This window comes from Nicotiana tomentosiformis, chromosome 2 (assembly GCF_000390325.3).
Source record: "Nicotiana tomentosiformis chromosome 2, ASM39032v3, whole genome shotgun sequence".
Classification (NCBI taxonomy): domain Eukaryota; kingdom Viridiplantae; phylum Streptophyta; class Magnoliopsida; order Solanales; family Solanaceae; genus Nicotiana; species Nicotiana tomentosiformis.
In genome coordinates, this window is record NC_090813.1 from 137,297,238 (window position 1) to 137,311,429 (window position 14,192).

The window sequence follows — 14,192 nt, forward strand, 5'->3', positions numbered from 1 at the left end:
AGAACATCTTTGCCATCACCCAGGTTACATGAACTATGATCTGACCGGATTCAATTGCATCGAAGAATATGAAAACCGGGTAAACGGTCATGAGTTGCCAGAAGGTACTGAGGCATGGTTCGCGTATTTGGGTTCTTTAAACGCAAATCGAATTGAGTGGACTTTCGGTTGGCTCCCGGTCGACGAAGTTATTTGCATGTCCGCCGGAGTGTGATTTCTTTTATTAATGGGTCTTCGGAGTATTCAGCCATATGCCCTGCATCGGGTCCTACACCAATTGGGCAGATACCAAACAGTCCCTTATGATGAAGATTTAAGTCCACAGGTTATTGAACTATGCCCAAAAGCTACATACCCAGAAGAAAGGGTTCGCTAGATTTGGCACCAATGTAGGTTCCTGGAGCCATAGACTCAAGTACGGGATTGTTCCACGGGTGAAGTAGGATCCAACTACACCACATGGTATGGTAAAAGACTTCGGGTCGATCAAGAACTAGAACAGCCGGCCAAAAGGGCCCATGTCCAAGAAAGAGCAAGCCATTTATTATCTCAGCAAGAAGTTCACTCCTTATGAGGTTAAGTATACTTTTCTTGAAAGGACATGTTGAGCCCTGACTTTGGTGGCACAAAAGTTGAAGCATTATCTATCGTCCTACACTACTTACCTCATTTCTTAGATGGATCCTCTAAGGTATATCTTTCAGAAGCCTATGCCCACAGGAAGACTTGAAAAGAGTCAGATTTTACTCATCGAGTTTGACATCATCTATGTGACTCGGACCGCAATAAAATCCCAATTCTTGGCCGACCACTTGGCCGAGAATCCGCTGGATGAAGAATATGAGAAACTGAAGACTTATTTTCTTGATGAAGAAGTGATATATGTTGACGAGGCTGATCATGATGAAAGTTAGGTTGGAAACTCTTCTTTGATGGAGCTGCTAACATAAAAGGTGTCGGAATATGGGCTGTATTCAATCTTGAAACAAGGCATCACTACCCCGTAACAACTCAACTTCGATTTTATTGCACCAACAACATCGTTGAATACGAGGCATGCATTTTGGGTTTGAGGCTAGCTATAGACATGGGAGTTCAGGAAATATTAGTTTTGGGAGATTCAGATTTGTTGGTTCACCAGATTCAGGGAGAATGGGAGACTCGGGATTTGAAACTCATACCGTATCGACAGTGTTTGCATGATCTTTGTCAACGATTCAGGTCAGTAGAATTCAGGCATATTCCCAGGATTCATAGTGAGATCTCCGATGCTTTGGCTACTCTAGCGTCAATGTTACACCATCCGGATAGGACTTACGTCGACCCTCTACATATCCAAGTCCGTGATCAGCATGCCCATTGCAATGTGGTTATGGTGAGAACTATTCGACGTCTGGCTAGTGGAGTTTTCTTAAGTGGGGGAATCTTGTACAAGAGGACTCCAGATCTAGGACTACTAAGGTGCATAGATGCTAAACAAGCTTCTACCATCATGGCCGAAGTGCATTTCGGAGTTTGCGGACCGCATATGAGTGAGTATGTCTTGGCAAAGAAGATACTTCGAATAGGTTATTATTGGCTCACCATGGAACGAGATTGCATCAGCTTTGTTCGCAAATGTCATCAATGCCAGGCGCACGGTGATTTGATTCATTCCCCACCATCTGAGTTACACACAATGTCTGCACCTTGGCCCTTTGTTTCTTGGGGCATGGATTTCATTGGACCAATTGAGCCGAAAGAGTCAAACGGCATAGGTTTATTCTGGTGGCCATTGATTACTTTACCAAGTGGATCAAAGCTGTAACTTTCAAGTTCGTGACCAAGAAGGCGGTGGTAGATTTTGTTCATTCAAATATCATTTGCCGGTTCAGAATTCCCAAGGTAATCATCACAAATAGTGCTACTAACCTCAATAGTCATTTGATGAAAGAGGTATGCCAACAGTTCAAGATTATGCATCGAAACTCCACTATGTATCGTCCTAAGGCAATCAGAGTTGTTGAGGCTGCTAACAAGAACGTAAAGAAGATACTTCGTAAGATGGTGCAAGGTTAATGGCATGAAAAGTTACCTTTTGCTTTACGAGGTTATCGCACTACAGTTCGCACTTCAGTAGGTGCAACTCCTTATTTGATGGTATATGGAACAGAGGTAGTTATACCTGCGGAAGTTGAGATTCCATCCCTTCGGATCGTTGCTGAAGTTGAAATTGATGATGATGAGTGGGTCAAAACCCGGCTAGAGCAGTTGAGTTTGATTGATGAAAAACGATTGGCAGCAGTATGTCATCGTCAATTGTATCAGAAAAGAATGGAAATACCATACAACAAGAAGGTGCGTCCCCGAAAATTTGAAGTGGGCCAGCTAGTATTGAAATGCATCCTTCCACATCAGGTTGAAGCTAAAGGCAAGTTAGCCCCAAACTGGCAGGGGTCGTTCATTGTGACAAAGGCATTGCCCAATGGTGCTTTGTAAAGGCAAATATGCGGATATGGCTATCAATTCTGATGCAGTCAAGAGATATTATGTATGATTTCTTTGCTTATCTTCAATCGCATTTTGCACTAGGCATGTTCAAAGTTGGAATGACGAAGGCATTTTATTCTACTACCCCAGAAACTTTTATCCTTTGTTACCCTTTTTTTATCCTTATTTATTTTCTTTCATACCCCTCTTTTGGAATCATAAGTAGAGTTATAAATAGTAAAAAATAAAAAGAGAAAAGCAAAAGAAAGAAAAGAGAAAAGAAAAAAAAAAGCAAAGTAATAAAAACAAAACAACTTTTACTAGTTTGAACTACGTTCGACCTGATTCCTTTTAAGGATACGTACGCAGCCTTACACGGTTCGGTCCCATCAAAATAAAAATCCAAAAATCCCCAGATTCAAAAAAACTGGGGCAGAAGTTTTAATTTTGTAAAAAGATCTGATTCCAAAAGTTATAATTTTGAACCCCTTCATCTTAAATTATTTTGAGCATTTATGCCACCCTTTCTTTCTAACCCTGTCCAAAACCTACACTATAGTCCAAAGAAAGACCTTCTGATCAACTTTGAGGATGCCAAGTCAAGTGAGATAGAGGTATGATTTACATCATGGGTAGCACCTTTGTTCACGGGCATAAGGAAAAGTGAATAAATGAGAGAGTGTTATTGGTGAAAACCCTCACGGGCACTGTAGGGCGACGGTGAGTCGAGAGAAAATTTAAATGAGAGAGTCTTTCTGGTGAAAACCCTTACGGGTACTGTAAGGCGACAGTGAATTGAGAAATGAGCAAATGAGAGAGGTTTGCTGGTGAAAACCCTTCGGGGCACTACAAGTCGATTGAGGTTCATGACTTTACAGAGAAATTGAATTATGGAAACCCGGTTTAAAGTATGAAGACATGGCATGAACTGAAATGTGATTAGTTGGATAGATTAGGCTGATCAATCCGAAATGCATGTCATGTTCATTGGAGCCAGTTGCTTCATTCAGATAAGTCTCTTTTCCATTTTTCTTCAAATAGTCATCTTTGTTCAAAATTTTCCTCTTTATTCCTAATTCTCGAAGTCACTTCACTTCGTTTTCTTTTGGGTCTATTTTTCTAAGTCTCTGTCAAGTTAGCCTTTGTTAAGAAAGCAAGAAAGGACTTTAAAGTCCATTACCAGCTTTTTAATTGCACCAAGCGAGATTCAGCCAAGCACATCACAAGTGACATGATTCAGAATGAGCAATGTGGTGGTAATTGAAGTTCAGGTGGTCAAGCGATTCGTGAATTTTGAAGAAATGCAAAGGTTCAACAATTGTCAGAAAAAAATTGCCATATAACAAGTTGAGTGTAAGGGATTCTGATTCACAGATTTCTGTGGTCAAGGTTTGATCAAAACGTCAAACAATTCTTTGTTAGCCGAAGCAGCTAATCAGAATGAAGCGTGGTAGCAACAGAAGCAGATACCTTCAGCAAGGATGCCACAAACTAACCACCACATTTTTAAACTGACGATATTTTCTTTGAGTGAAACAGGGGCAAGAAATTGTGTTTGTTGTATAGGGATACTCCATGAGGAAAATATGTTCCAGATAAGTTCAAATTTTCAGGACCCCTGGATAATGGGATTTAATTTCAAGTTTTCAGGACCCTCCTGGATAATGGGATCTAGTTTTAAATTTCCAGGACCCTCCTAGATAATGGGATTCAACTAACACTCAATGAGTGTCCCCAGTACAAACTGGGGCAGGAAATTTTCTCTGTTTTGTCCATGTTGTTGTGATCGCAGGCGCCCACCTGGAGAGTAAGGGAATTTATTTCAAGTGCAAGTTGATATCAGGCGCCCACCTAGAGAACGAGGGAATTTATTTGATGTTTTAAGTCAACATCAGGCACCCACCTGGAAAACGAGGGAATTCATTTCAAGTTTTAAGTCAACAGGCACCCACCTGGAGAATGTGGGAATTTATTTCAAGTTTTAAGTCAGTAGGCGCCCACCTGGAGAACGAGGGAATTTATTTCAAGTTTTAAGTCAGCAGGCGCCCACCTGGAAAACGAGAAAATTCATTTCAAGTTTTAAGTCAGCAGGCACCCACCTGGAGAATGAGGGAATTTATTTCAAGTTTTAAGTCAGCAGGTGCCCACCTGGAGAACGAGTGAATTTATTAACGTTTTAAGTGAGCAGGCGCCCACCTGGAGAATGAGGGAATTCATTTCAAGTTTTAAGTCAGCATCAAGTGCCCACCTGGAGAATGAGGGAATTCTTTTCATGTTTTAAGTCATCAGGGGCCCATCTGAAGAACGAGGGAATTTATTTTAAGTCTTAACTCAGCATCAGGCGCCCATCTGGAGAACGAGGGAATTTATTTCAAGTTTTAAGTCATTGGCAAGCGCCCACCTGGAGAATGGGAGAATTTATTTATAGTACAATCATTAGCATGCGCCCACCTGGAGAACAAGAAAATTTATTTCAAGTTTTAAATCAGCAGGTGCCCTCCTGGAGAAGGAGGGAATTTATTTTAAGTTTTAAGTCAGCATCAGGCACCTACCTGGAAAACGAGGGAATTCATTTCAAGTTTAAAGTCAACATCAGGCACCCACCTGGAAAACAAGAGAATTTATTTCAAGTTTTAAGTCAGCAGGAGCCCACTTGGAGAATGAGGGAATTCATTTCAAGTTTTAAGTCAGCATCAGGCACCCACCTGAAAAACGAGGGAATTCATTTCAAGTTTTAAGTCAACATCAGGCACCCACTTGGAAAACTAGAAAATTTATTTCAAGTTTTAAGTCAACATCAAGCACCCACTTGGAAAATTAGGAAATTCATTTCAAGTTTTAAGTCAGCATCAGGCGCCCACCTGGAGAATGAGGGAATTTCTTTCAAGTTTTAAGTCATCAGGCGCCCATCTAGAGAACGAGGGAATTTATTTTAAGTTTTAAGTCAGCATCAGGCGCCCACCTGGAGAACAAGAGAATTTATTTTAAGTTTTAAGTCATCGGCAGGCGCCCACCTGGAGAATGAGGGAATTTATTTTGAGTACAAGTCATTATCAGGTTCCCACCTGGAGAACGAGGGAAGTTATTTCAAGTTTTAAGGCAGCATCAGGCGCCCACCTCGAGAACGAGGGAATTTATTTCAAGTTCAAGTCATTGACAGGCGCCCACCTAGAGAATGAGGGAATTTATTGCAAGTTCAAGTTAGAGGTAGCAGAAGCTTGCCCAAGAATGCGAGTCGACAGTTCGAGATGCACAACAGAATTGTAGAAGATTCAATATCAAGTTTTGAAGACCTATGGATAGGGATCTTGTAATTCATAGTTGATAGACTTGCTTAGTTTTCTTTCCATTTTGATTTTGATGTAATAACAGGACCACAGACCGGAGCCTAGAACGGTACCTCACTCGACTCTCCAACTCGTCCTTCCATCATTCTCCAGAACTACACTAACCTGATACCTTTATAGCCAAGGATATGTAGGCAACCTACGAAGCAAGGTTTGGTCAAACTCATTCAAAACACTTTCCATGGAGTATCCAAACGGGCAAAAATTGCTCGTATTTTCTTACTTTATCTTTACCGAAAACTCTTCGTCTTTCCGAGCAAAGAGGGGTAGCTATGAGCACGTAATTTTTGCCCGACTAAAATTACTCCTACAAAGTTCAAAAATAGATCTTTCTAAATTATTTTCATTTTTATAGAATTTTAGGATTTTCTGGTTAATTTTGTTCGCATTTAATTTCATATTTAATATTTAAAATTATAAAAAATATAAAAAATATATAAAATATTCATTGCATAGAATCTTAGATTTAATTGCATATTAGGATATAATTACATGAGTTAATTGCATTATTAAACAAAAATCAGAATAAATGGTCGTTTTTACATATTTAGCTTTTAGATTTAAAATTAGTATTTTTCTTTCTTTAGTTTTAGATTAATTAATTATTTTAATGTTATAAATAGATAACTAATTTAATTCTACAAATTAGATTGTTTTAGAACTTAACTTAGGTTTTTAATTAATTTTATTAGGATTAAAAATTCAAGAAAAATAAATGAAAGAAAGGCTTTGTTTGGTTCCGATTTAGGCCAAAGCCATTTTTCAGTGATCCAATTTCCCTTGACCCATCAGCCCCTATCCAATCCCTCAGACCCGCGACCCGTCTGCCCAAACCCTCCCCATTCCTTTCTTAAATCTGAGCCCTTCACTCCATCCCCATCCAATGGACACAATCAACTCCAATACTCCATATAAAATACCAATTATAACACCCACCAAAAGAAACCTAAACCTAATTCTTCATCTCCAACGGCGCCCCCACCCCTCCTCCGCCTCTCTGCTTCCAAACGACCCCCAAACCCACCGAAAATATCAACCTACTCGCCTCATGTGCTCCCTCCTCTCTCCTCTTGCCATGTAGCATAACTAATTCTGACAACAGAATTAATTCTTTCGGATTTTGCACGACTAGATTCTCTTTGAGGCGATTTTTAGATTAATGAGAGCCATAGATTGATTGACAATCAATCCATGCCCTCCATTTGTTCAAAAATCGTCCACACAAAGAATTGAGGATTTTCGAATTTGGAAGGAGGGCAGGGCTTCTATATATTGGAGGTCGTTTTTGTTTCAGAGGGGATTTTGTTTTTGTGAGAATTGCGGATAGATTTCTTTTGGGAGAACAAAAATTTTGGAGAGAAATTTCGGATTAGAAAAAAGAGAAGTAAGAGCTAGGGCTTAAAAAAGAAAGGGTTTTGCTTCTTGTTTCCATTTTTCAGATTTTAATTTAATTTAAATCTCAAAAAAAAAAAGATGTATCTACTTTCCAATTCGAGTTTCCGTTTTCAAAGAGAGAGTTTGATTGAAGTTTGAGTTTGATTTCATGTTTGGATTTGAAATTCCGGTGCCGGTTCGAGTTTTCGTCTGAGGTTCGTTGTTTCGATTTGGCTCGTTGTTTCTGCTAGATAACATTGCTGTTTTCAGTTGGAATTTTTGAGCAAAATATTATATCTGTTGATTCTTCTACTGCTGTTAAAAGAATTTCGAATGAACAAGTTCATCTTTTCTCCTTTTCTCTGTTATTCGCAATGTTACTTTCATATTGTTGTGATTGAAATAGGGTGATGCCCTATTCTCTTGGTTACTGTGATTGTAGTCTCAATTTGTGCTTAAGGACATATATTTGACATTTTGTTCTTGTTGTTAGAAATTCGGTTTGGTTGATTGATATGTTTGAACATGAGCAATTGGTAATTTGAGTGTTTAGATTATAACTTCATTTATGGGTGATCGACTTAGCTTCAGTTTATTGATGCTTTAATTTATCTGCCTTGGCTAGTTTCTATTCGATGCTTGCGCCAATTCGTATCCCTGTCTCATGTTGAAATGCATTCTTTAAGTTCCATATTCTCGGAACTGTGCATCTGTTGCATTTGTGAGCAGTTCCTTTGCATCCTATGCGCCGGAGTAATATTCTTGTGGTCAAGATTGATTAAACATGTTTTCTTTCTTGCTAAAATTTTCAGAAGTTGGTGAAATGGTCACGAGGTCATCAGTTTGATTTAGTTCTGGTATGAACTGACTAGAAGTCAGAATCACTAGCGAATCTGTTTGGCTTTCCACCTGTAAAGTTTCTAAGAAGATAACTTATGAAAAGGAGGAAGACAGTGTATTAGAGAATTTGAATTTGAAAAAGAGGAAGACAATGTATGAAAAGCCTGTTGGGTTAGATGCATATTTTTAGTTTCTTTGTGAATTTGAAGTCAATGTGCGGTGATAGGAAGGTGTTGTTTCATTTATTAAGTTTGAGATAAAATCAATTGAAATGTGTTAAAAGTGAAGTTCTAGATTATTTGTGGTTTATTGCTAAATGATTGTGGAGATAATGATAAAGTAAGTATTTTCTTACCAATCACTTTTCTGTAGGTTGTAGCATGAGATATTTTGGTTTTTTGATTTCTATAAGATGGGAGATCATTATTAAAAAGACTTTTATAGGATAACAGATTTTGGTTTCTTGTTTTAATTCTTAGCTCTAGTATGATTACCGATGTTGATTTAATTCTTAGCTGCAGTATGATTACTTCTGTTATCAAGAAGCCGAGTCGGTGGGTTGGTCCGGGTGGAGAGGGAAAAAAAACGAATTGAACTTAAAATCTTTTCTAGAGATATCCATTTTTCTGGAGAGACAGATAAGATATCCCGACATACCGGCGTTTTGATACCACCAGGAACAGGAAAAAGAAATTCCAAGGAATCAAAAAAAGTGAAAAATTGGATCTATGTCCAACGGATTACACCTAGCAAGAAAAGGTTTTTTGTTTTAGTTCGACCTGTCGTCACATATGAAATAACGGACGGTATAAATTTAGCAACCCTTTTTCCACCGGATCCATTGCAGGAAAGGGATAATGTGCAACTTCGAATTGTCAATTATATCCTTTATGGAAATGGCAAACCGATTCGAGGAATTTCTGACACAAGTATTCAATTAGTTCGGACTTGTTTAGTATTAAATTGGAACCAAGACAAAAAAAGTTCTTCTTGCGAAGAAGCCCGTGCTTCTTTTGTTGAAATAAGGACAAATGGTTTGATTCGACATTTCCTAAGAATCAACTTAGTGAAATCCCCTATTTCATATATCGGAAAAAGGAATGATCCGTCGGGGTCAGGATTGCTCTCTGATAATGGATCAGATTGTACCAATATTAACCCCTTTTCTTCCATTTATTCCTATTCCAAGGCAAAAATTCAACAATCTCTTAACCAACCTCAAGGAACTATTCATACGTTGTTAAATAGAAATAAGGAATGTCAGTCGTTGATAATTTTGTCAGCAGCCAATTGTTCTCGAATGGGGCCATTCAAGGATGTAAAATATCACAGTGTGATAAAAGAATCAATTAAAAAAGATCCCCTAATTCCAATTAGGAATTCATTGGGCCCTTTAGGAACATCCCTTCCAATTGAGAATTTTTATTCATCTTACCATTTAATAACTCATAATCAGATCTTAGTAACTAACTATTTGCAACTTGACAATTTAAAACAGACTTTTCAAGTGATTAAATTTCACTATTATTTAATGGATGAAAATGGAAAAATTTTTAATCCCGATCCATGTCGTAACATTATTTTTATATTTTTAATAAATAAATTAAGGTTAATATAATTAATTTTATTGTTAATTAATATTAAAAGGTAGATTACTTCATACGTGTGAAAATAGTCAAAAATATCAATTAAAGTAGATACTACACATCTACATATATGTGTAATTTGACCTAGATCTTTTTCTATTTCTCCTTAAGCAAACAAAATCCCAAGGCGACCACCAAAGGATGTGGTGCACTGGATGGGGCTCCTCCTCTCTTAACCAGAGGTCTCGAGTTCGAGCCATCGGTATAGAAAAATTCTTGATAGGGAGCGCTACCCCTAAATGGGTACCAGACACCGGGTGAGAAACCAAAAAAAAATTCCAATGCGGACAAGATAAGAAAAACCGGATAGTTTGTGTTCCTTTATTGGTGAAGAAGTTTATCTGGAAAATGACTCGGACCGGAAATAATTAAAGAGAACTATCGAGAAAAGTAGATTTTTGTACCAATATTAGGGGTGTAAAATGGGGCAGGGCAGGTTAGGGCGGGGTGGGGCAAGCCTTGACCTGCTAATATTTTGCCCCGCTCTGCCTGCCCTATTTAGCATTTTTCCAAATTTTGCCCTGCCCTGCCCCGCCTCGCCCTGCCTTTCCCTGCCCCGTTTAGGCTCTCTTTGTATTTTTTTTCTAATTTGTAATATTATGATAAATAGCTAGCAAATTCAACGTATGTCACTGGCGTTTTACGAATTGTGATGTCAATGTTTTTATATGCAAATATGGTTGCATTCTTCTTAAGGGATGGGACAGAGTTAGTAATTGGTTCTTTATTGACCGTTGCTGTCCGTATTACAACATTTATGTTTTGAACTTTTGAACTTGATTTTGAAGCTTTGGCATCTGTTTGTGAATATGGAGGAAATGATATAGCATGTTATATATTAAAAGAAGAAAATTCAGAACTATTTCAAGCCTTGTTCTAATTACCTACAGATGTTATAACAGAATTTTGGTCCAATGTCACGCGTCTTCTGCGAAAACAGCACCAAGTTATGCACTTGCATTGAATTCACAAAAGCTAATTATATTTCCACTCTATTCAATAATACAAATTAATTGTTAATTAATCGAAACAAAAGTTAGAAGTACACAAGGTAGCTACTACTTCACGAATATGGAAACCCAATTCCTTAGACTGTGTTCGTGGCCTGATGTGGCGACTTCGCAGTGGCCACGTGTCCTGGTAATGTGCCTTGTCAAATCAGATTCAATAATGGAACGACAATGACACTGCAAAGAGAGATGATTGCATGGTATGTTTTAAGCTTGCCCATGCAAGACATCCATATTCTTAACACGCACCAAACAGGCCCAGTGAAGAGAGTGGAAGTAAAAGAAAATGGATTTTCACAATCATATCCTTGGCAAAATTACAAGGTAGGAAGGAAGAACGGCGACGTATCTATTGTTCAAATTAAGCTAGTATATACTCTAATTTGGATTTAAGGATATGAGGTTTTAATAATTACTTTCATCTTGAAGTAATGTTTACGTTTATTTTTTAAGTGTCTATATATCTATATAAAGCAAGGCCCTAAAGGAGTGAGGTGGCATGTCCTATTGATCTCTAAATATATTTATCTATTTTTTTAATTTTTTAGGTTTTTCTCTCTAATTTTCACAAAATAAACTCAATTATTAAATCAAAATAAAAATAACAACCAATCAGTAAAGGTATGTTTTTTCAAATTTCTTTGGAACCCGTTCCATACCAAAATCATACCTTCAATTCCCACGACACCAAAAATAGAGAGTGAATCAAGAATCTACTTCAATTTCATTACTCCCAAATATGTAGTATAAAATCGATGATCAACAAAGGAGAAAAAGTCAATCAATACCCATATCAAGCCAGAGAAGAAGTTAACATGGCAGAAGACTTTTACCGTCTCTGAGAAAGATCTAAGTAATAAAGCTTCATATTTGGTTGGTCCACTTCATGTATTTATGTGTTAAATTCCGTTTTATCATTTTCTATTGCAGGCCTTTATAATGATTTTGCTCGTCCTTGCACTACAGTCGGCAGAGCCAATTTGTCCGAGCATGTGGATTCCAGTGAAATTTTTTCCTGTTGTTTTTCTTCCTTTTTTTTTATTTGGCTTTTACACTGTTTATCCTGAGATTAAAATTTTTGTTAAGAAAAAAGAGTGAAAAAAGTAGGGAAAAAATGAGTATAGCATCTTCAATTGGTGTTTGCAGCATATTTAGGTTTTATAATTATATTGAAGTATGATTAGTAATGTTAAAAGTGACATAATACAAATGTTATTTATTATATTTTTCGTCCTTTTTTTGTGCCTGTTTTCTCCATGTTCTGCTCCTCTAAAGATTTTTGGTTCTTTTGTTTTCCCTTTAACCTTCCTAAAGTCTTTCACACAGTAATTGTCAAAACTTTAAATTGAAAGAGGCAATTAAGTGTTTTGGTATTTCGCTCAGCTATACTTTATTATTAATGTGTTGTCTTTTCGATTTTTGTTGTGCGTCCTATACCTCTTTATTTTTATTAAGTTTTCGTCCATCCTACATCCTTTTGCTTTCTTTTTTGTTTTCTTTTCAATGTGCATTTTGATGGAATCGGAAGGTATTGAATTTCATGGGATAAACTTTGAGTTGTATTCACATTGGAAGCATATTATTTATCTATGTGAATGATAAATTTTCTTATATGTTCTTGAATATTCATTTTGATATCGGTGAGTGCTCCACTTCAGTTGGAATTAGTGTAACTATGGTGTAGCACGTTTAGTTTTTTGTGTTCAATTAGTTTTTGATTGTTATTTTAGCTGTTTAATGAGCATTAAAATTGTCTATCGAATTTTTTTTTTTTGCAAAGAAAAACTATTTCCCATTGTTATTTCAGATTTATTGGAGAAACTATGCGGTGGTTATTTTATAGGAATACGGAAGAATCAAGTTCTAAGTATGGGGAGCATTTGGCATCAAACACGTAAGTTATGCACTTAAATCCTGTTATTCGTTCTTATCAAACATAAGTTCCCTTCTTTTTTTTTCTTTTCCTAAAATATTTGAACACTTCTATAATACAAAAAGATTCATGCATCGTCATGGATCTGTTTTAGAATTTCGGCTCTTCCACTATCTTCGTGTTGATTTTAGTTTCTGCATATGTATTATGTTTATGGTTTTATGCATAGGCGTATCCAGGATTTAAGACTTATGAGTTCCTACCGTAATTTTAAATTAATATGCAATAATATCTGGGTTTACGGTTAGATATTTACAAATATTTACTGAATTTCTTAATATAAATACAGTGTCTACGCAAAAGTTACTGGGTTCCCGGAAACCCGTCCGCCCCTGGTTTTATGCCTTTGCTCTTCCTAATTCTCATTATATTGTTGTTACTATCTTTTTTACCATTACGGAAATTTTATTTTCTTACTAACTGCTGAGAATTATTGGTGGTAGTAGACTTTATTTTCTCCTGGTCTCTACAATTTTCTGTCTAGCTGTGCTCGATATATTGCTACTATTATGTTAAGGCTAAGATGTCAAAGTTCTTCCTCACCAATTTCTACTTTAGATGTGTACATGATATTAAATTTTATCTCTTTGCAGTGAGTACAAGTACTATTCAAACCATTTCTCCCATATTTAATTTATTGCTTGTGTGAATTCCAGTAAATTGTCATGTCATTTTGTGTTTCTTAATATATTACTATCAACCATGTCATTTTGGCCATTTGAATTTCGCACTCAAATCTGTTTGTGATCGGAGGGTTTATAGAAACATCAAATGCGACTTATTTTTTGACGGAGAAGCTAAAAGTATGACTTTGCTGCTCCATTTGGTTGATATTGGGAAGTAATGTCAACAAAAAACTCATGAACCAATTATCATTGTGAGTTCAGTGGGTTTTATTATGATAGCTCGGATTATGGGGAGCCCTGGAAATTTTTTGGGATGTAAAGAAGATCTTCTATTTCCTATGTACTTATATTAGAAAGAGAACTTGAATGATTCAAGGCTAGCTTAATAAGAGTTTCAAATGTAATATAGTTATAAGTCAGTTTTTATACATACGAGGTGCCTTAAGATAAAGTTGTTGGTGTCATATACTTGATTTCTGCTGTGTAAATTTTTGCTGCTATAAATGTTATAACTATAACTCTTATTATTAACAAAATTCTGAGACAAATGGTCATTTCTGTTTATGGTTCTTGCTTAATATGGCCTGGCGGCCTTTGAAATTATCCAAAGTCATATTCATTAAAACATTACATTTGCTGAATGGTATAATAACCAAAGCGTTGATATTATGCTCAACATGAAAGTGGTTATTCCATATAATACTAATATAAGTATATAACCCATTTTCAGTATAAAAAAAAAGTATTTTGCTGCTGTATCTAATTTGAAGGCTAAATCTTTGACCTATAATAAGGGGCCACAATGCTTTACATGACTTTATTTTTGCGACAATTAAAATAGATACAAGGATAAAAAATCTGAGGTAGAGGCCATATTAACCGAAGCAAAAGAAGCACCACCAATAGCAGCACAGGCACCAAGGCTTGATTGTATGATACAGTAGTAA

General features: G+C 36.7%; 2 protein-coding genes and 1 long non-coding RNA gene across 3 annotated transcripts; all 3 read left to right on the forward strand.

The window, feature by feature from the left end:
• The first annotated feature begins 1,087 nt into the window (after window positions 1–1,087).
• LOC117276036 (uncharacterized) lies at window positions 1,088–1,807 on the forward strand. The gene has a single exon (XM_033655364.2). It carries the CDS (start codon window positions 1,088–1,090, stop codon window positions 1,805–1,807), a length of 720 nt encoding a protein of 239 aa, XP_033511255.2.
• A 167-nt stretch (window positions 1,808–1,974) lies between these two features.
• Window positions 1,975–2,478, forward strand: LOC104093213 (uncharacterized). Its single transcript, XM_070194204.1, has 2 exons — window positions 1,975–2,053; window positions 2,153–2,478. The coding sequence occupies exons 1-2, from the start codon at window positions 1,975–1,977 to the stop codon at window positions 2,476–2,478; spliced, it is 405 nt and encodes a 134-aa protein (XP_070050305.1).
• Window positions 2,479–7,170: 4,692 nt separating this feature from the next.
• Window positions 7,171–8,317, forward strand: LOC104094588 (uncharacterized). Its single transcript, XR_685948.4, has 2 exons — window positions 7,171–7,405; window positions 8,003–8,317. It is a non-coding gene; the product is annotated as an uncharacterized lncRNA (long non-coding RNA).
• The last annotated feature ends 5,875 nt before the right edge of the window (window positions 8,318–14,192 follow it).